At 39.9% G+C, this 20,208-nt stretch overlaps 2 protein-coding genes across 2 annotated transcripts in view; both read right to left on the bottom strand.

Annotated features, from left to right (window-relative positions):
* Positions 1-992: 992 nt before the first annotated feature.
* Positions 993-8,405, bottom strand: chpt1 (choline phosphotransferase 1). Its single transcript, XM_085386190.1, has 8 exons — positions 7,966-8,405; positions 5,882-6,029; positions 5,608-5,749; positions 4,532-4,616; positions 3,921-4,052; positions 3,680-3,838; positions 3,431-3,556; positions 993-2,262 (listed from the first exon to the last, which is right to left on the bottom strand). The coding sequence occupies exons 1-8, from the start codon at positions 8,203-8,205 to the stop codon at positions 2,146-2,148; spliced, it is 1,149 nt and encodes a 382-aa protein (XP_085242316.1). The 5' UTR covers positions 8,206-8,405; the 3' UTR covers positions 993-2,145.
* Positions 8,406-10,337: 1,932 nt separating this feature from the next.
* mybpc1 (myosin binding protein C1) overlaps positions 10,338-20,208 on the bottom strand; it is a 35,892-nt gene continuing 26,021 nt past the window's right edge. Inside the window, exons 23-33 of the mRNA XM_085385966.1 lie at positions 20,012-20,116; positions 19,742-19,930; positions 19,087-19,221; positions 17,516-17,683; positions 17,301-17,389; positions 17,030-17,225; positions 16,769-16,908; positions 16,529-16,688; positions 15,962-16,098; positions 15,700-15,886; positions 10,338-11,148 (exon numbers count right to left, since the gene is read on the bottom strand). Of these exons, the coding sequence (XP_085242092.1) occupies positions 11,051-11,148; positions 15,700-15,886; positions 15,962-16,098; positions 16,529-16,688; positions 16,769-16,908; positions 17,030-17,225; positions 17,301-17,389; positions 17,516-17,683; positions 19,087-19,221; positions 19,742-19,930; positions 20,012-20,116 (1,604 nt within the window). The 3' untranslated portion in view covers positions 10,338-11,050. The remainder of the gene's footprint in view (positions 11,149-15,699; positions 15,887-15,961; positions 16,099-16,528; positions 16,689-16,768; positions 16,909-17,029; positions 17,226-17,300; positions 17,390-17,515; positions 17,684-19,086; positions 19,222-19,741; positions 19,931-20,011; positions 20,117-20,208) is intronic.

Below are 20,208 nucleotides of genomic sequence, written 5' to 3'. Positions count from 1 at the left end.
GCTTGGTGTTTTTGTCAGTACTGTTCACATTACTCTTTCCACACTTACTACAATTTTATTCCTCAATTCCTCACCTCAGACTAATAATCAGGGCTCGTCAGATTTCAGACGTCAATAAATTTACTTTTACAGGCATGTTTAAGGGACTTTCAACATGGCATGGTTGTTGGCTGTATACCTGTGATGTGAATCTCCCGTTCCACCAAACCCCTTAGTGCGCTACTTGGTTGAGATATGATAGCCGGTGTTTTTTTTATTGTCATGTTCAAGAAACAGTTTGAAATATCTAAACATTAAGAGATGTGTATTCCTGCTGGAAGCTGTCATCAGAAGATGGCTACAGTGAGGTCATGAAGGGTGGACATGCTGTTCTTCTCTGACATCAAGGCATACGCTTTATTTTTTGCTGACCATTCTCTGGAAACTCAAGATGGCTTTGTGAGAAAATCCTCCTTAGATCAGACCAGCTCATCTGGGAAACCAAAAACTATGCTGTGTTCAAAGCCTGAGTCACTTTGCAGTATTTTTACAAGGTAGTGTTGCAGTACTTTTTTCCACCAATGACAGGAACAATCAAAATGGATGAAAAATATTTTCTTTATTACAATCTTTTCCACTCATGTCTGTTAGTAGAAAGGTGTTTCACTGCATTACAGTGCAACAAAGTGATTTTGAACCATAGTTGTACCTTTGAAATGCATAGCTCTAAAGTCCATCCATAAATAAGCTTCTCGAGACAGGAGTATAGTGTCAGAATCTAAGGGGACGACAATGGCAATTTTCAAAATAAAATAAAAAATACACGCCCTCAAATCTTTTACCGGCTCTACAGAAATGTCCCTTTTTACCCAAATGATCCTGAATGATGTTTCATTCTGATTACAACCCTTCATTGAGATTCACTACACAATTACTAATAATCCAACAAAACTTAATTAAAAAAAGAAATCGGTCACATATACATAACAATTATGCATAAATGAACATGAGTGAATAGTTAAAAAAAAAAAAAAAAAAACCTTCCAGGATAGTGTTCTATTATTACTGTATCTGGTGTGATACTGAGTGGGAAAAAAATGTACAAAGCTGCTTTAAATATTCACAAGTTAAACAGTAATTACAACAAAAATATTTAAGGCATCTTCAGTTCAATTCTGTACAATCACACAAAATCATTAGCCCTTCAGGGAGAAGAACAGAGAAAGCAGAACAAGCCGAGTGTTGACGCTTCATCGGTCGACGGTGCTCCAGAGGCCGGAGAAGATGTTTTTAAGGATTGTTTTCCACGACTGCAGGATGAGATGAGTCGAAACAAAAACAAAAAACAAAAAAAACAACTGCAGTGGGGTTTGTGAGATCGGCCTAACTTTAGACACGTCATCATTTTCAGCATTAACACACGATCGTTACCCTTCGATGCAGCTCGCTGACAACCTGCCGGTCCAAATTGGAAACCTTATTGGAAATTATTTTAAGGTCTATAAGTTTATTTAAAAAAAAAGTTTCTTTAAAGCCCTAATTTGTATCAAATTCAGTCTTATTTAATTTAACAAATTAAAACAAGTCATTAAGAAAACTCTTAACAGGTATTTGATTCAGATTCAGCAGATATCAAAGAAATTTTACTTAAATTGTCACTCGTGATTGTCATATTTATGTGTTTAGTTAATTGTACAACAATCCATGAGGAACATGTCTCCATATTTAAAGCTCACTTAAATGCTTTGATATTTGCCCAAGCTAAAAAATACCTATTAAAAGATTTTTTTTTTTTTTTTGGTATTTTGTGTTGAATAAGCTGGAAGTGCCAAATGATGTTCAAAAAATTAAATCTAACAACATGCATTTACCTTGAAATTAAAATCTGAAAGACTTCATCAGGCAACTGGGTTTTCAAGGGAAACTTGGGTTAATTTTTCATTCAACAGATCCATGCTTGGTTGTTTTTTTTTTCCTTCTTTTTTTGTATCACGGTAGTTTTATCTTTCCTCTTAGTGGGTGTGAGTTTTAATCTGAAGTGGTTACTTTGTCAAGGCTGCAGTGGCTCGAGGTCGAGGGTTTCTCCTCGTCATCGTGGTCGCTGTCTGCTTTCAGGAGCGGGAAGAGATCTGCGTCCCCTCCCGCCTCCTCCCGCCGGGCAAAGCGTCAGTCGCGGTGCAGCTGGCTCGGCGTTGTGATGCTAAAGACGTGGATGCGCAGGTGGGAGGCGATCTGGAGGCACACGCCCGTGCAGTAGCGTATCAAATCCACACTGGAGAGGACCTGGAGCAAAAATAATAAAGACGTACTATGTTAGGTGATATAGTAATTTCAGATGCAATACAGGTCCCTAACAGACAGCATCATTAAATGGTACCACAAAGGATGATACAAGAACAGCCACTAGATACCGCAAGGAAGTAATTTACATGGAAATCTTTAGTTTTGTAGCAGTTTCCTTTCCTCCATTTAAAAAGTAAAGCAGTTCACTGCCATACCCCGAGACACGCACAAGCTTCTGGTTGTTGAGGGCTGAAGGACTGACACACACTTTGAAAACTAAGTAACCAACTTCCTGCTTCCTGTTTATGCAATCACATATTTTCTTGTTGTCATGGATGGCTATTATTTATAAAATGATCCTAACACGCATGTTTAGATGGACAATAAGTATTGCTATAAGGAAAACCAGTAAGCCAGAATCTGTAATACCGGGATGTGATTACTGACATTAGTAATACTTTTGCCCTCCCTAGTGTGGCATGTCAGTGTCAAATGAGGAAAACGTGTTTGCACACCTACGCTGGCTCCAAATTCAAATGGTGGTTTCCCATCAGCTATTAATATATTTGTTGACTCTGAGTGAATATCAGCGCACCATCTCGGCCGTCACACTGACAAAAGATTACCATTTATAGCAGAGAACATGGCTGTAAAGTTCTTTTGAAGTGTAAAGTTTTTAAACTGTATTTATCCTTTCAAAGCTGATCAGCTGGAAACCCTGTAGGGGTTTGCAACAGCGTGTGAGATACAACACGAGTCATGGGTGTCAAAGGAAGGTTTATCACAAGTCATCTCACTTGCATTGTAGAAACTTTGTGCTCTTTGAACCACAACTATAATGATTAGATGGCAACTAGCAGAGATAAGAGTCCCACAGACAGAAATGAAAGCCGCTGTGCTTATGAGAAGTTGATTTAACTGTGTGCGTATTAGTCATCAACGCTGACAAGTCCTACAAGTATATCAAGGCACTACGCTCCAATCTTATTTCTCTATTGTTATCATTATAATGAAAAGCTCTCAACTAAATAAAGTATGCAAGGAAAATAATTTAAGGTATTAACTATATACACATATAGGTAGAAGAGCAAAGAATGTGGCTACTTAGAGGTGACAAAAAGGGTGGGGCTGCATTTTAAACAAAGACACCTGTGAGATCAGTACTAACCATGGCGATCCAGAGGACTATGTGTTCGTCAATGAAGCTGTTAAAGTACTGGTTGAGGAATAGGAGGCCAGGCCCAATAAAGGCTGGGTCTGGTAGGTATAACTCACTCTTGGTCATGTGTGCCATCTACAGAGAAGATTCAAGAAAGAAAGAAAACACAGGTTAAACACTGGGTTAAACGATGGGTTAAAACAGACAAAAGAAGATATGTGACAGTTCATTCAGGCAATTAAGAGAACACCAACGTACCACCAGCTTGTTGGAAATCTTGGCGATAACCATTCCAAAGGTGAGCAGGTACAAACAGGGGTGGTGCTCAAACAGGTGGCTGGATGACTTCTTGAAAATGATGAAGGCCAGTGTAAGGATGAGGCTGATGTGCAAACCGGGACTCAGCACGCTGGTGTCCTGAAGAGCAGAAACATTGATTAGTTTTTGCGCTTTACACATTTTTTTAAAATATTAAAATAATGCTGTATTTACAACTTACAGCCACAGTGGAGCCATTTTTGCCAACCCCTCCATTCAAAATGACATAGAAATAGTTGTAACAGGAGTACAGGGCTCCCCCGATGATGCCCATGACGGGGAAGGCATACAGCTTCAGTCCGATGATGGGCAACTATGGGAACACATTGAGGTCAAAATAAAGAGAAAACAAGAAGCGTTCTCCTTATAAAATAGAAAAGTGCTTATATGAAAGCTGCAGCATGCTGAGCATGATGGGAGGGCAAAGCAAATAAATAAATAAATATATCCAAATAAAACACAAACAAATGCGGGCGACATCATCAGCTTTTTGAGCCAGATCATGTCCAGTAGATGACCTGTTGCCATGGCTTTAGCTACCCATATTTACCTTCTCACTTCTCTCATGTGATGTTAAGTCAAGCCTCCAAAGGCAGCACAGAGTAAAAGTAAAACACAAATTCTATTTAAAGACTAGCATGACAACTAAAGCCTAAGAAGTGATTCAGTTAGTTTGTCTGGTGTAAAAACTAAGGAGAAAAAGGTTTGACTATACACTTGAGGTGAAATGGAAGTGTCCCTGTGTGTACACTATTTGTGCAGGCGAGTGTGAAGAAATGGATTCTCAGTTACCGTGTACTGCCAAAGGCTCACGCCTCCGAAAGCTGACATCACATACATGATTATGATGGCGAATTGCACCTCTGTGACATCAACCCTGTGCAGAACATATGAGGGAAGTGTGAGATAAGTGACAGTGCGAAGGTTTAACAACAGCATCGGTACTGCAGCATTTTTAAATGCCACTGTGTGACCGGATCCTACAATTAGATGTTCTCATAAAACAAGCCATTCAACATGGGCTGTGGGTCTTTTCTCCTCTTCCAGGGGAACACATACACCTCATACCAACTGTCAGGCATGGTGGTGTAAGGGTGATGGTTTGGGCTGGTTTGTAGCCACAGGACCTGTGATCACTGAGTGAGCCATGAACTCCTCTGTATACCAAAAGCATTAAATACAAGGCCATCTGTCCGACAGCTAAAGCTTAGGCCAAACTGGGTCATGCAACAGGACAAATATCCCAGGCACAGCAGCAAATCTAAAACAGAATGATTGATAAATAAGAGTATAAAATGTTCTAATGACGAAGTCCAGACCTCAACCTAATTGAAATGCTGCGGTGGGACCTAAAGAGAGATGTGCATAAACCAGTGCCCACAAATCTCAATGAACTAAAGCATCATTGTAAAGAAGAGTGGGCCATAATAATGCGAGAGACTGCTGAGGTCACACAGAATAAAAAAAGGGGGGAAAATAAGCTAAAGGTGGTTATACAAGCTACCGAATCATGGAGTATACTCAATTTTTCAAAGGACTGCTTAGAGCCCTAGAAACTCTCTTTTTTCCCCACGTGACTATGTGAGTTGGTAAATGCACTGAAGGATTATTTAGGCAACAGGAACCTGGACTGTTCACTAGCAACCAACTATCACATGCAAAGCAATGCATGACAAGTTAAACACTTTGCATGTGGACGGGGCTTGAACGGTCTTTGGGGTAACGTTGACCTGCCAGTGGAGGTGGCTTGCCAGGCAAATTAGCTTACTGTCTTCAAGTTATTTTATCATTCAGTGTTGCAAACTAATAACGATGACCATTTTCTTATATTAAAAGAAAAATACATTTAAAATAAATATTTGACTTACAGGCCAAAGCGGAGCGTCCCGGACACATAGGTCTGCCAGTGGGCGCAGAAAAACATAAACATCCCAATAAAACCACAGAAGAAAGTCCAGTTTGGATATTGTCCTATTCCACATGAAATGCACGTTCCCACAGCAACAAAGACTGAAAGAGAATCACCGGGGTAAGCACATTAAAGTCATGTTAATGAAATTAAAGCCAAAGCTTTGTTTACTAACATGCTACAATCAGTTTATTATAATCAAACGCAGCAGACTTCAGGGTTTAGGAGATTACCTGTGGAGACTGCATCACAGCCGTGGTCGAAGAGCTCACCAAGGGCTGAGCTGCTGTTTGTCCTCCTGGCCTGTTTCCCATCAATAGCATCCAGAGACTGGTAGATGAACAGCCCCAGAGCCGACAGGATGAAAGCCCATGATGGAGCCTGAAGCCAGGTAAGGGACGAGAGAGGGAGACTGACAGTTACACACCCATTCTTACAACACAGATAATCACCTAATTGGTCTATTTAAGCTACTTAAAATACAGATAGTTGTAGAGCTAAAGAAAATGTGGGTAACTGGTGAATATTTCAGTCATTCTCATGTAGTCACAAAGATCTTGAGTACTACCAATCAGTCTTAGAGTCCAAATCAATTGAGCTCTTATAAGACAGGCCAAATTTTAATCTGTGCAAAATCCCCCTGCAAAATCACAGGGACCAAGGGACCACTTTAGACCCACCCCACTTCCTTTGCAATCTGTCATTTATTTGTAACACCCTGGTCTAGAATCATATAATTCTTAAAAATTGCAGTTGTTGACCACATTACAAGATGGTCTCTACTAATCATATCTGTATTTCACAACTTTAATTCTTATTCATATGAGGGGGGAGGAGAGGGTTGTGTAACTTGTTGAGGTATTGGATTTTCAGAAGTTGTTTGTTTTGGATTTTATGGAGCTTTTGAATTCATACACGTGTGCACTGTTGGATTTAAATAATACTTATGTGCCATATGTGCTACATCTCTCTGAAGTGTGTAGTAGGAGGGACTCCAGCTGACTAGACCAGTTCAGCTCCTCTTTACTAGGGTGGAGGTTATGGACCATCTGGACAGTAATGCTGGCCAACATAGCATGTTTGCAAAACTACAATGTGTGTGTGTGTGTGTGAGAGAGAGAGAGAGAGCATTTGTGTAAGCCTGTGACTGAGAGAGAGAGAACCACACACAAAAAAAGAGTGTGTTTCAACAGAGATGAAGCACATGTCCCAAAAGCCTTGTGGACTACTTGTTTAAGTTTATCACAGCAGTAACTTGAGGGAAAACTCTGACCCATTTCCATAGGCTCCGATGAATTCCTGTGAATGTGTGTTTGTTTGCACAGCGATGGGACTTAACTCTTAACTCTCCATAAATAAAAGCGTACACTGTATGCCTCAATCAATGCATAATAACAGTAGATGAAACTGGTGGAGTCAGTGGGAGTGCATGGACTTTGACTCAGGTGCAAGGTTGTCATAGTTAGAACGAGCAAAGGCGCAACTCTGATTAACTCACCAACCTGTGCATGAGCAGCTGGACCCACTGCTGCAGGGACAGACAGGTTTACTGTGCCCTAGGTCAACTTGCTACCTGCAAGGCACATTCTCTATAGTATTCTTAGATTACAGAATAATATAGAGGCGTTTCAAAATCAGCTTACTCATTTAAATAAGTATATTTTTGTCTGGTTAAGGGCTAGACACCCTCCCGCCCCCTTTTATATGGCTGCTAAATGATTCGCCTCTTCTCTGATAGATAGTGGCCTTAAGTGAAACAATGAAACAAATTGCTGTTTTGACACAAACAGCACTGCGTCACATGAGGCCTTTCAACTTTCTAAAGTCACATGACCGCCGATATATCAGTTATTCTTGTCCACGTCGTCCCTAATACGATTAAAACCCCCTTTAAAGCGTCTCGGCTTGCTTGTGGCCATGCTTGGGTTTAAAAAAAAGAGCAAAAAAGGTTTTCCTGAAAAACCTGGAGACGGACTCCAAGCTTACTTCGGCTTACACTACCAAATTTAAATTTAGCTGTTTGACACTACAGAACAGTCCAAAAAATACAGCGCCTGCGGCGTTAGCTAGCACCACGGCCCCATCTATAAGGTAGATATGACGTTAAAATACAAGCAGCTGTGAAGCTCAAATGTTTGCCGAATTAGTAAGTATCCCCAATGGACTCAGTAAATATAATCAATCCTATTTGTTGAGCTATCTGGGTCTTACAGGTTGCGGTGTATCTTTAGCCTACGCATTTTCTAAATGGAGGACGGTCTTTTCATAGCAGAGATGGGTAGACATTTGAAACTTTAGCCCCAGTCGCTATACTCACCTCTTCTGTTGCCGTGGGACAATAATACACAAGCACCAACGTGGAGAGGACATTAACCAGCAGTCCAACAATAGTCAGTGTATTTGGTGCGATCCATGTCGGTATCTGCTGGACGAGCCAGTTCCAGTAGATCTGACACGGCGGCTCAAATAGGGATCTACCGGAGGCGCTGTATTTATGCTCCTCCAGCCGCTTTAGTTGAGCGGGTGACAACGGCTCTGGCCACAGGAAATGTGGCATTATTTTTCTGCCTCGTCACTCCTCTGAGTACCGCAAAAACTCCCTGATATTCCCGGGTGGTGTTTCAGACAGGGTTGGCCGACTCCAGGAGACAGCAGCAGCTCATCTGGTATGTCTAGGGTAGACGAGCAGCAAAGGCCATTTTCACAGCGGAACCAAGCGCTGTGGATGTCTATACGTTTCTAGCCGAGGTGCGTCTCGGCAGGAAGCGAATGTCCGGAAGGGATAACGTGGCTATCTACCGGGAAGTTTAAATGCACATAGCCTGCGCCTAAGAGTGTATAACACTGTGATAATAACCATCTGGTTGGCTCATAAACTTGCTAAAATATAAGCAAACCTAAGCACATATTGTATGACTGGCAGATGCATTTAGGCCCATTCATGTAGGTTAAGCCTTATAACTTAGAAACGATGATTCTTAAAAGTGTAGGTGGTATCATTAACATATAGAAAGTACCACACAAACATTTAAAATATCATATCATATTTGACCTGCCTTAGTGTAGCTGTTCTCCTTGTGCTTCTTGCTCACTTTGTTAGTTCTAAACTAAAAGCTAAAGTTAGATTAAAAAAATGTTAAATTTATTTAATTTAGTTAATAGTTAATTTTAGAAGAAAAAACACCTGGAATCATGTTGTTCTTTTAAAGATTAACTAATGTAAATTTAAAAGAAAAAATAAGGTAAACATGAGTTGTGTTTTTACTAAGCTTTGAAAAGTGTGGATTTGTAAATAGATCGCACATCAAATGATAAAAACAATCAGAAATATTAGCCTACATTCTCTAGGTCTGTTTATGGTACTTGGGCTAATAATCATAGTTTCTAAGTTATTAACTCAAGGGTTTAATTTGCTGCATTAGAGGGATTTGATTCTTTATGTTCACAGAGATTGGATTGTTTACATGACTATAACTGACTATAACAGGTGTAACAAATACCTGTGTCATACCTATACTCTTAATTTGAAGAATACCTCCTGTAGCTGTTTATGATATGTTTGGGTTCACAATAAATGAATCTCCTAATAAATTTCCCTTGCATTTGGTTGTTGGATCTAAGTTTGTTTATTAAAATTATTCACAAAAATAATGATCTCTCTCTCTATATATATATATTTATATATCAAGTGAGCCTTTTCTTCCCAGTTAGTCACACCTTGGCATTTGTTTACATTTTCCCTGTGTCAACATCACATGTCTTAGTCTGGGTCTTCATTACTTCCTGTTTTTAATTTACTTCGACTCCCTTGTCTCATATGCATTATGGCGAGTTTGCTTTCCCTCGTTTCATTAGTTAGATTCTAATCAGCTGTGTTCCCCAGGTGTCTCCACTGGGGAAAGGTATATACAGGTTTTAGAACAACATATGCTCCCATCTAGACAGTTTTTCTTTTCAGAAAAGGTCTTGGATTTTCAGCAAGACAATGCTAAACCACATACTGCATCTAAGACAATAGCAGAGCTTTGTAGTAGACGAGAGCAGGTGCTGAACCGGCCTACAGACATTTGGAGCATAATGAAATGAAAAATACAACAGAAAAGACCCAGGCCTGCCTTTATCAGACATGCATGGGAATAAATCCTCTCCCAAAACTCCAGCAACTGTTTTCTTCAGTGTTCAGACTGTTCTTAAAAACAGAGGGTGAAACATAGCCCTGTCCCGGCTTTTTAAGATTTGTTTTGCCATAAAAATGGGTGTTTGGTTTTTTTCGTCTTCAGATGGCACATTTTCTCAGTTTCAATATTTTATGTTTTCTATATTCTATTGTGAATAAACTATGGTTTTATGAGATTTGCCATTAAAAAAATGGGTTATTCTGTGTCAATACCTGTGTCAATACTCTGTGTCAACTTTTGAGCACCACAGTAGGTCTCCTTTAACTACCCCCCTGTTTATATGGTCAAGTCAGTATATTCAAACATAAGACCTTCCATATGTCAGAACATATTTTCCAGATCTCACATACATGACTCATTCCATAAACCCTCATGCTATTTCTGGTTTGCAAAATAAATAAATATGACTAAAATGAATTAATGAGGTCAATTACACAGTGAATCTGTCACAGACTAGAAAAGAAGATTAATTCCTACAACACAAGAGTACAGAAATCAACAACAGACATACTATTTTTTAAAGTGTCTTTTATTGTTGTCCACAGGTTGTAATTACAAAGGTAAAGGCATGCACACATGTTTTAACCCCAATCAAACCTCAGTCCAGTATGAATCCAAGAATTCAAAAGTTTAATGACATGTATGGACTTTGTGTAAATCTCTCTATTGTCTTACTAACTCAACAGAAAAAGTGAAATGTTAATGTGATTCATATCAGAAAAGTGAAAACATTCATTTGTCCAACATTACTCAAGTCTGTTCTCACTTTTCTTGCCACGTATTAGTTCACTGACACCCTTTAAACATCAAACTAAATCTTTCAGAGCCCAGAAGTAATCAGCCACCTTCAAAAAGCACTCCTGACAAAAATCCACATGAAAATACACTGGTTGTGCACCATGAGCTTGTTTTTTTTCACACTACAATTCCTTATTAAAGCTAGAACCAAAACACTGCCAACATGCATCTGAGCTGAGTCTTTCAAACATAACAGAGTGATAAAGAAGATGAACTGGCTTTTTTTTTTTTCTCATGGTAACTAGCTCCAAAGCTGCACACAGCATACCACACCGGACTGGTATACCCTCCCTCACACCCACCCACCTGTCCCATCTTCCCTCCATCCACCTGCAGGCTGCTGACCTCAGCAGTTGAGAGAACAGGGTAACTAGTGGCATCAGATGTTTGCAAGCCAAAAATGTCTTATTGCACTGTGCTCAGTTTTTACTTCTCTTGCTCAACAACCTTCGACTCGGTCATATACTTGTCAATCAGATGTAGGGGCACTCCACGTTGCATGAGTTCATAGAAGGTGAAGCCTCCTAAGGGACAGGGAGAAAAACTCTCTTAGAATATTGCTGTGAGGCACAGAGACATATGTGGAGAGTGAAAAATAGAGAGGGGAAGATGAAGGAGAAAAGCTGAAGAGCAATAGGGTGAGCAGAGAAAAGCAAATAAAACTCAATGGAGAGAACCACAAGCTCTAAAGAGGGAAAGAGGGTGCTCAGGATGGCTTCTGAATGCAATGCCAACCCAGTTTGTCCCAGTTCCATAGTATACACTGTCTTTGTATGTCTTTCTGCACAGTATACAAGAGTTTAAAGGCATGCTATCATTACAGTAGCAATAAAAGGATACTGCATTCTGATAATGATCACTAAACACAAAATACAGGTGATTGGAATTTCATCCATTTATTTGGTAATTTGTAGTGAAGAAAATTATTAATTAGAGCAAATGTGGACTATGCATGACTTTTAGTACATGCAGTTTTAAATGATATGATCTGTGACACAAGATGCAAAGTCACTGACTTCACCTAGGTGTACAAAATTTGATCTAAAAGTTTTCTCCCAAATGCTCAACACCACTTGTAAAATATTACATGAAAGTCTGGCTCCCTGGAAGCAAAATAAAAATAAAATACAGGTGGCTCAAGACTTTTGCACAGCACTGTATGTGACATAAAATAGGGACAAGCACAATAGTTCTGCACACTCAAATACAGCACTGAAAATTGAGACGAGTATTTTGTCACTTTCACCATGTGAACGCAGCGTAAACCCTGCATATTTGCTCAGTATTAGCGCATAGTATGGAACTGGGCCACAGCATACAGGCACAAGCACAGCTGATTCCACAACATGTTTCAATTCAGGTCTGCAATCTTTGCAAAAAAAAAAATTAATGAATAATGTCTCCAGTCATCTGCAACAAGCAAAAACCTACAAAATACAGTATATATAATTTCTGCTGCGTTTATGCATACACCACTCATCAGGCAGGTCCAAACATAAAATATAGTTTAGTATGTTTTCTTTGGTGTTTGATGTTGTTCAGCCACAGTCAATGCCTTCATAGCATAGAGCTTCTCAGTCCCTTCAGATGATGCACTTGATATCTCAACAAAGGTTAGAAGATTTGCAAACCTTTTACTCACCTAATTTCTGCTACAGGTTACAAAACAGAGAGTCTCACAATATCACGCCAACAATAAATTCAAATACTCAAAACGGAGCTTTTAAAGTCAGCCAGGTACAGCAATCCAGGTTTAGAAAAAACCTGGCAAAAGCCATCATGCAAATGTGACATGTTCTGTTGGTTCTCCTCTCAAGGGGAAGAACGACTGCCAGAGACCCACAAGCTGAGAAAAGCGAGGTTGCACAGGCTTGAAGACGCATAATGAATGACATAAGCTTCATATGCCAAAACCATATGAAAGCTTACCTTATATGAGAACATATATTCACAATTCTTGAGTTTGGACTAGGAGGGAGAAGAGAAGAGAAGAGAAGAGAAGAGAAGAGGGGTTAAAATGTTTACATGGAGTTATATGCGCACCAGGGAAAACAGCTGAGTTATTACTGAACTCTTTTATATGAGGAGTTAACCGTGGAGCATAAAGAAGACACTGGAATCTGTGGAGCATATTTTAAGATGGAAACACTGAATAATACAAACACAAAAATATCATATGTTACATATGTTATTGCCTCCTGTGGTGTGACTGGTGCTGAGGTGGTGTGCTGTGATGATGAAGAGGATGGCTGGATGGACTGGACTGAATAGAGAGAGGTGTGACAACACAAGGGATAAACGTCTGCATGTTGTGGTGATGGAAAAGTGTCACCAGATATTATGTACACTGGACACACATGAAATGATTATTATTTATATATTCTCTCAAAATGGAATCCATAGACCAGTTGCACCAGGTGTTCGTAAGTTTAAGTGTAGTTAGTCAATAAGTGCAGATTTACACATCACTTTATCAAAGTGGATTGCACAAAACAAAATAAATCTTATGCAGGAAAAACGGATAAAGCTGACGTCTGACATGACACCCTTAACTTTAAAATGTTATACCAATGATGGTAAATGACCCAGCTGCTTGGCTTGCATAGTGTTGGCAATAAATTAGCAGTTATTGGCAAATAGCACATTTGCCTACAAAGGTCCTTAGTTCAGCCCCAGGCACAGAAGGAGACATAATGCACTTTGGGGTTGTATCAGGAAAAGCAATTCATGTATAATATCTGCCAAATTAAACATACTGTGGATATCCTTTGTGGATAAGGGAGCAGCTGAAAGTGTCAATTTGGAAACCTTCACCAATCTGTGACTGTTTGTAAGCAGGTGTTGGGAAACGGCCTTCAGTCCTTATAAAGTCAATGGGAAAACGGCTCTTTAACTTGACCTGTGAAAACACTTTCCCGTTTGAAATGAACCACTAAGTCTCAGTGATTCATTTTAATCATATTAAATGAATGAATGAAAAATGATTTCAAGTTTGTAAGTCTTGGTCATGCAGAGTTTATCCAGGTTATGCTCATTGGCTAAAAAACTTGTGACTGACCAGTTTTTATGTAATGCGTGTGTGGTTTCACAGTCAGATCCACCCCACCTCATCACATCTGGTTTCTAAACACCGAGATTGTGACTCTGAAAAACACAAGGCTTCACATATTACCAGTGTTGGTCAAGTTACTTGAAAAAAGTAATCAGTAACTAATTACTGATTACTTCCCCAAAACAGTAATCCCGTTACTTTACTAATTACTTATTTTCAAAAGTAATTAATTACTTAGTTACTTAGTTACTTTTTAAAAACACGATTTACAACCTGAGTAGGTGATAAAGCGATAGATCTTTCAGCCCAATTCTACTTTTCTGCATAATCCATCATACAAAATGTAATCAAATGGCAAAGTCTCTTTTTAAAACTTGTTTTATTAGTTTTAACCTTTTAACTTTATGCATCAAGCAAAAATTTAATTATATGCAACATTCTCTGACTTGAAGAAATTAGTTTAACATTTAAACCTATTTTCTACACATTCCAGCACATAAAATAAAATATTTTTTTTTGTGTTTACACTCACTCTTTCAAATAGATGCAAGTAAAACACAGCAGGAAATAAATAACATCAAAGACTAGCGGTCCTGGTGCTCTATTTTCACCTGTAAAGCAGGAGTGGCGTAGGCGGAGGTTTACCCTGGTGCAGGTGTGCCGCAGCGGTCAGTGTAAGAATCCACGAGTTTCTTTGTGAATTTCCCATTACATCGTTGCACACTCGGTGCTTGCTTGGAAGTTTAGGGGTTTTTTTCGCTGTAAAAAGTTTTCTTCCCACGCACAACGGACACTAATGTTTTTGTCACTTTTTATGGAATCAAACTCAAAGTAAGGTCAGTACTTCCACGCTTTAAACGCTGCACGCTCATACTCTCTCCCGCACTCGATATATGATCCATTGTTGATCTGCACACAGCTGTTGTCACGAACGTCGCACTCGCTTACGTCACTGTCATGGGACATTCTCGCAAAAAATCACGGTTTTAGTAACGCATTAACGCAGCGTTCCTACGGGAAAGTAACGGTAATCTAATTACCGTTTTTGCAATAGTAATCCCTTACTTTACTTGTTACCTGAAAAAAGTAATCAGATTACAGTAACGCGTTACTGCCCATCTCTGCATATTACTATGTGTCTTTCTACTTATAAGGTGCCTTTCTATTAAGATGAGCATTTAAAGAACTTCGAGTTTGACTGTAAGTGTCATTCATCCAATAATGATCCGCTCGACCTCCTGAGCCACATGCTGCCCTAAAACAGCAACTACCATCCAGATGGAACAGGGGAATAGGATTAACATGACACAAGGGAAGACAGGAGGACAAGACGGGTGAATATACAGTAGAAACATATAAAGCAAGACAAGACTGACACAAACTGGGAACACAAAAGGGAACTGACTAAATAAACCTGAGGTCATATGGAACTAAACCTAAGAACTGACTGTATGAATAAGAAAGCAAGAAAGATCCTAATAAAAACATTAGAAGATAAAAAAAACTGGTAAGAATCCAAAGTGTTTTCCCCTTTTCAGGCATTGCGACCATGTAGTTTGTCTTTTACATCGTTGAGCTCTCCCAGACACCATGCATGACCAACTTACACATTGCTCAAGTCTAACACATTTCATAAGTTTTAATTGTGCAATCCAACTTTGTAAATCACCAGGAACAAGTTGCTAGGAGCTTGATGAAGACTTTACCATGAATTTACGAATAGCTGGTGCAACCCAGTACAGATACTTACATGTCCACCGCCTATATCGTCCCTTTGCTGAACTGCACGCACAGTTCAAACACTAGCGTACCCAGGTCGAGTTGGTTTCCCAAAGGCTCTCTGCCTCTGTACGTTCAGTGATGATTGTGATCATAAATGCGTTAATAGCTTCTGTTTGCATTAAAGATGCACATATCTTAAAAGAACATTAAAAAATACAACAAAAACATTTGGGAAACCAGACTCAGGTGAACACAGGCACCCAAGGAGGAGGCCGGGGGTCATATCAAGGTCCACACTGACCTTTAACTTCCAGTTTGCAGTCCACTTGAGCCTCTCCTAGTTCATTGATGGCCTTGCAGGTGTACATTCCACCATCATAGGGACTGGGCTTCCTGATCTCCAGAGTGCAGACTCCTTGGCTGCTAAACATACGGTAGCGCGGATCGTCAATGATGGTTATCTTATTCTTCATCCAGATCACTTTGGGCTGCACATAGAAATAGAAACATCAGCAAAGGACTCTGCTGATAGGACCACTTTTACTTTTAGTTCTTCCACTTACCCTTGGGTTGGCACGCACGCTGCAGTTAAGAGTAGTGTTGTAGCCGGCCACGGCGAAAGTGTTGATAAGTGGCTGTGTGAACTTCGGCGCCTCCTTGAAGTCGTGGTCATTGTACTCTTGTGTTTTCATCTGCAAGCCTGTGGGGGTAAGGGTAAAGGAATGGGGTTGTACATGATACTGGCTCTGAGCGGTATCATGTGGGATATTCCCTATGTGATGAGGGAAAGACAGTATTTTTTTTTATTTATCATCAGCTGAGACTGAGACACCATTGAAGGGCCTGTCAGTCATACACCGAACCCTTGGAGTTTCACAAGTGAGGCTGTGAATCAGGCTCACTTTAGGGTGGAAAACATCACTGACAGTACCTTTCAGATGAGAGCTGTAAAAAACCCCCAAAAAAGTAACAACAACTTTATATCGGCATGTAAGTAAAATGTGATTTCTTCCAGAGTTTCAGCTTTGGAAGCATTTTCCTCCATCTGAAATTAGAAGATTTGGTTTTTCACAGTAAATCTTTTGATCTTACTCTCACCTACACTCTCATAAACACACAGTCAGCTGTACCTTCTTTGACGATGAGGGCACTCTTTTTGGTTTGGGTGGCGGTTTCACTCAGGCCACACATATTCTCAGAGAAGATCCTGAAGAAGTACTCGTTCCCAACTACCAGTTCTGTGATGGTAATGCAGTTGCGATGGTAGTGCTCAATGCATGTGAACCATTCCTAAAAAGAGTAATGCATGTGAGCTGAAGATATAGCGTATCTAGAATGGTTTTCATTTGCAGTATGAGACCATCTTCTACCATTGTCTTTTTGTCTGCTTTTTGAATGGTGTAGCCTGTTATTGGGGCGTTCCCATTGTCCTTTGGAGGGGTCCAGACCAGAGCTACATTTCCACCCCAAACATCTTCAATATTCACACACTGAGGAGGTCCAGGTAGATCTAAAAATAGGAGAAAAAGATATATAATCTCATAATATAGACATTCCTTATAAAGCTCCACTCTGATGTCAATGAGCACTTCTATCTTTCGTATGATCTTATAGTGATTTTGCTCACTCACCTACAATCTGTATGTCAAGTATGGCTGTGTCCACATGGTTTTCAACCTGCACTGTCATGTCATACTTCCCAGAGTGGCTGCGTTCTGCTTTGCGGATGAAGATGATGCTGTCACAGTCTGTGTTACGGATGCTAACTTGTGAAGGCTCTATAGGGTTGCCATCCTTCAGCCAGGTGACCTTCGGTCGGGGTTTGCCCTGCACACAAATTGCAACATGAGCTCAGTATTCTGTTGAAGAGATGTGCAATATCAGTATAACTGGCATATTTACCATAAATGGCACCACAAGGTTGACTGTTTCTCCAACTTTGCGAGTGTAAGTCTGCTTCAAGTGCCGTGGGACGCGGATCTTGGGTGGTTCTGTGGAGCAGTTACACCAAAATGTGTGTTATAAAGGAACGTTTTATGATTTATTTTATGTCAGTATTAATTTAATTTGTTGCAGTGTTACAGCAGAACATATATAATGAACTTTAAAGAGCTCACCAACAACCTCTTTAACCAGGATAGCATGCTGCAGGGTACGTGGAGTGCTAGCTCCAGCTGCATTGATGGCTTTGACACGAACTAAAATTTTACACCCTGGACTCAGACCGGTGATGGTGTACCTGGTTTTCTCTGTCAGCTCCTTGTTGGATATTACCCAATCATTAGCTGTAAGGAAAAAAATACAGTCATGGTGAAAAATACTATTTAAACTGGTTTCATGTCTGACTGGTTGTGCATCTATTTTGTGGGTTAGAAGAAACAAGCTAAAAACTTGAAGTGCTTAATAAAACTGGTTTTACAGATTGGTTACATGCTACAGCTGGTCTCATTTTTTTTTTACTCAGCCACACTATTGTATAGTGTCCAGTGCACTATTGTAAGTCTGGTAAATTATTATGTATTTATTGTGTACTTAAAAACACTGACTGTTATTCTTCGGCTTCAGATTTCACTTTTACAATATTAATAGTATAGTTTCTTCTAAAGCTATTATATAATGGTGTTTGGAATCCTAGAGATGATTGTGCAGGAAAATCCCAGTAGATCAGCAGTTTCTGAAAAACTCAGACCAGCCAGTCAGGTACCAACAACCATCCTACCTTCAAAGTTACTTAAATCACCTTTCTTCTCCATTTTGATGCTCAGTTTAAACTTCAGCAGGTCATATTGACCATGCCTACATGCCTAAATGCATTGCATTGCTGTCCTTATGAACAATGCTGGGCATCCTCTGCACAAGGTTGTAAACAATCAGAGGAGCCTATTCAGCGACAGGTTGCTGTCAAAAAGTCAAAAAGCAATAGATTTAAAAACTCCTCTGTCCCACACGCCATCAGACTGTTTAACTCCTCACTGGAGGGGAGGCGGAGGGGAAACAGGAGGACAAAGGAGGGCGGGAACAACTGAGCTGTAGTGCTTTGTTACACTGTGCAATATTTGCAATATTTGTTTTTTTCTTATATTCGCCTGTGCAATAATCACTGTGCAATATGCTCACTCAAATGTGCAATCCTATTTATCCATATTGTATATTCTGTATTTATATATTTGTATATGTGTATATATGGTGTATTTATGCTTATATCCTTACTCTCATTCCCCTTATTGCACCTGTAACATGCAGGAACCCACCCGAGGGATTAATAAAGATTCATCTAATCTAATCTAATCTAATCTAATCTAATCTAATCTAATCTAATCTAATCTAATCTAATCTAATCTAATTATGTGATTGGCTGATTAGATATTCTAGTGCAGGAATAATTATACCTAATGAAGTGGCCGAGTATGCATACACAGTGACTTGGGATTTATTCTTTCTTTATATTTTCTGTATGTCTATGTATGGACTTTCACAATACTGCATTCAGTATTTTTGTGCTGTTTTGCAGTCAGTCTGATCCTAAATCTCTGATTCTGTCAAAATCACAATACCAGCTGGATTTGGTTGCAGTTTAAACCCCTTTGTGTATGTATGCACATATGACATTTGCTTTTGTACAATTTGTGCAATAAATTGTAGGGCCTTACTATCATGTAGTTCGTTAGTCAAGTGAAATCTAACTCACTTCCTTCTACGCAATACTCCACTAAGTATCCGTCCAGCCCAGCAGCTCCAATGGTTTCAGGTGGACGCCACTTTACCGTCACAGTGGTGTCAGTAACGTCATCCACGACCAGCATGGTGGGTTCACTGGTAACAGCTGTGTTGAGATAAATGTTTTCGTCACTCGGGTTTAAACAGCGAATGTGAACAAGATGAGAAAACATCCATTTTGGCAAGTCATAAACACGTGACCAAGGCGCCTCTCACTTTAGCTGGTATGCCATCAGTCTCCCTGTCAGATCCCATTAGCCCCTGCTCTTGCTATCTATTCTTGTATTCTGAATCACATTTAACTCCTGCTGAACCCTCTGACAGACCTGATCTCCTAAACCTCTAATCCAGAGATGATTTGGCAGCCATTATAAAGACATATTTAATATCCTCTAAAGCTCTTGCGTGTCCAGTGGAGGTCACAGCCAAAATGCTTGGGATAGTGGGTATGAGGGGGAACAGCTGTGTCACTGGGGTACCAAGGGCAGATCAGACACGTACTATCACAGGACTTTTGCCCATTATAATAAAGCCTTATGTGAGACTGTATTATTCTTCCTTAAATAGAATTTTTGCAGATCATAGGTCATAGGTTTATGGTACTAAGAAATGTTTGGGGGACTCACCGAGAGGAGTAAAGGCTTTGGAAGGTTCACTGGGTTTGGACACACCGATGGCGTTGACTGCAAAGATCCGCACTTCATACGGCACTCCTTCAATCATCTTCTTGGGTTCAAATGTAGTCTCCTTGATCAGGTCAAAGTTCAGTCTCATCCATCTGGAGCTCTGCTTCTTTTTTCTCTCAATGTAATAGCCTTTAGAGGGCAGCCAGAAAGTGTTATGTAACACCAACATATGCATGTAAAGCTTGGTAACAAGTGTGCTGCAAGGTTTACCTAAGATTGGCGAGCCTCCATCATACTTTGGAGGTTCCCATGTCATAGAACACCAATCACCACCCACCACTGGGACCAAGGGAGCTTCAGGAGGGTCGGGGATGTCTGAAGACAACACATGATTCAAAAATGATTCAAAAAGCAAGTTAAGAATTGTGTATTTTATATTTTGTTTGAAAGGTGCTGCACTGTCTTAC

The sequence above is a fragment of the Rhamphochromis longiceps genome, linkage group LG17 (assembly GCF_057381845.1).
Source record: "Rhamphochromis longiceps isolate RC_006_pf linkage group LG17, R_longiceps_female_GT1.1, whole genome shotgun sequence".
In the NCBI taxonomy this organism is placed as follows: Eukaryota; Metazoa; Chordata; class Actinopteri; order Cichliformes; family Cichlidae; genus Rhamphochromis; species Rhamphochromis longiceps.
The sequence above is the reverse complement of the archived record's forward strand: the minus strand, read 5'-3'. Positions and strand labels throughout refer to the sequence as shown.

Coding starts and splice junctions, on each gene's coding strand:
- chpt1 (XM_085386190.1), bottom strand. CDS start 8,205: ATGCCACATTTCCTGTGGCCAGAGCCGTTGTCACCCGCTCAACTAAAG. Junction 4,053..4,531: donor TGAGCCTTTGGCAGTACACG/GTAACTGAGAAT, acceptor GTGTTCCCATAG/TTGCCCATCATCGGACTGAA. Junction 3,839..3,920: donor AAAATGGCTCCACTGTGGCT/GTAAGTTGTAAA, acceptor TCTGCTCTTCAG/GACACCAGCGTGCTGAGTCC.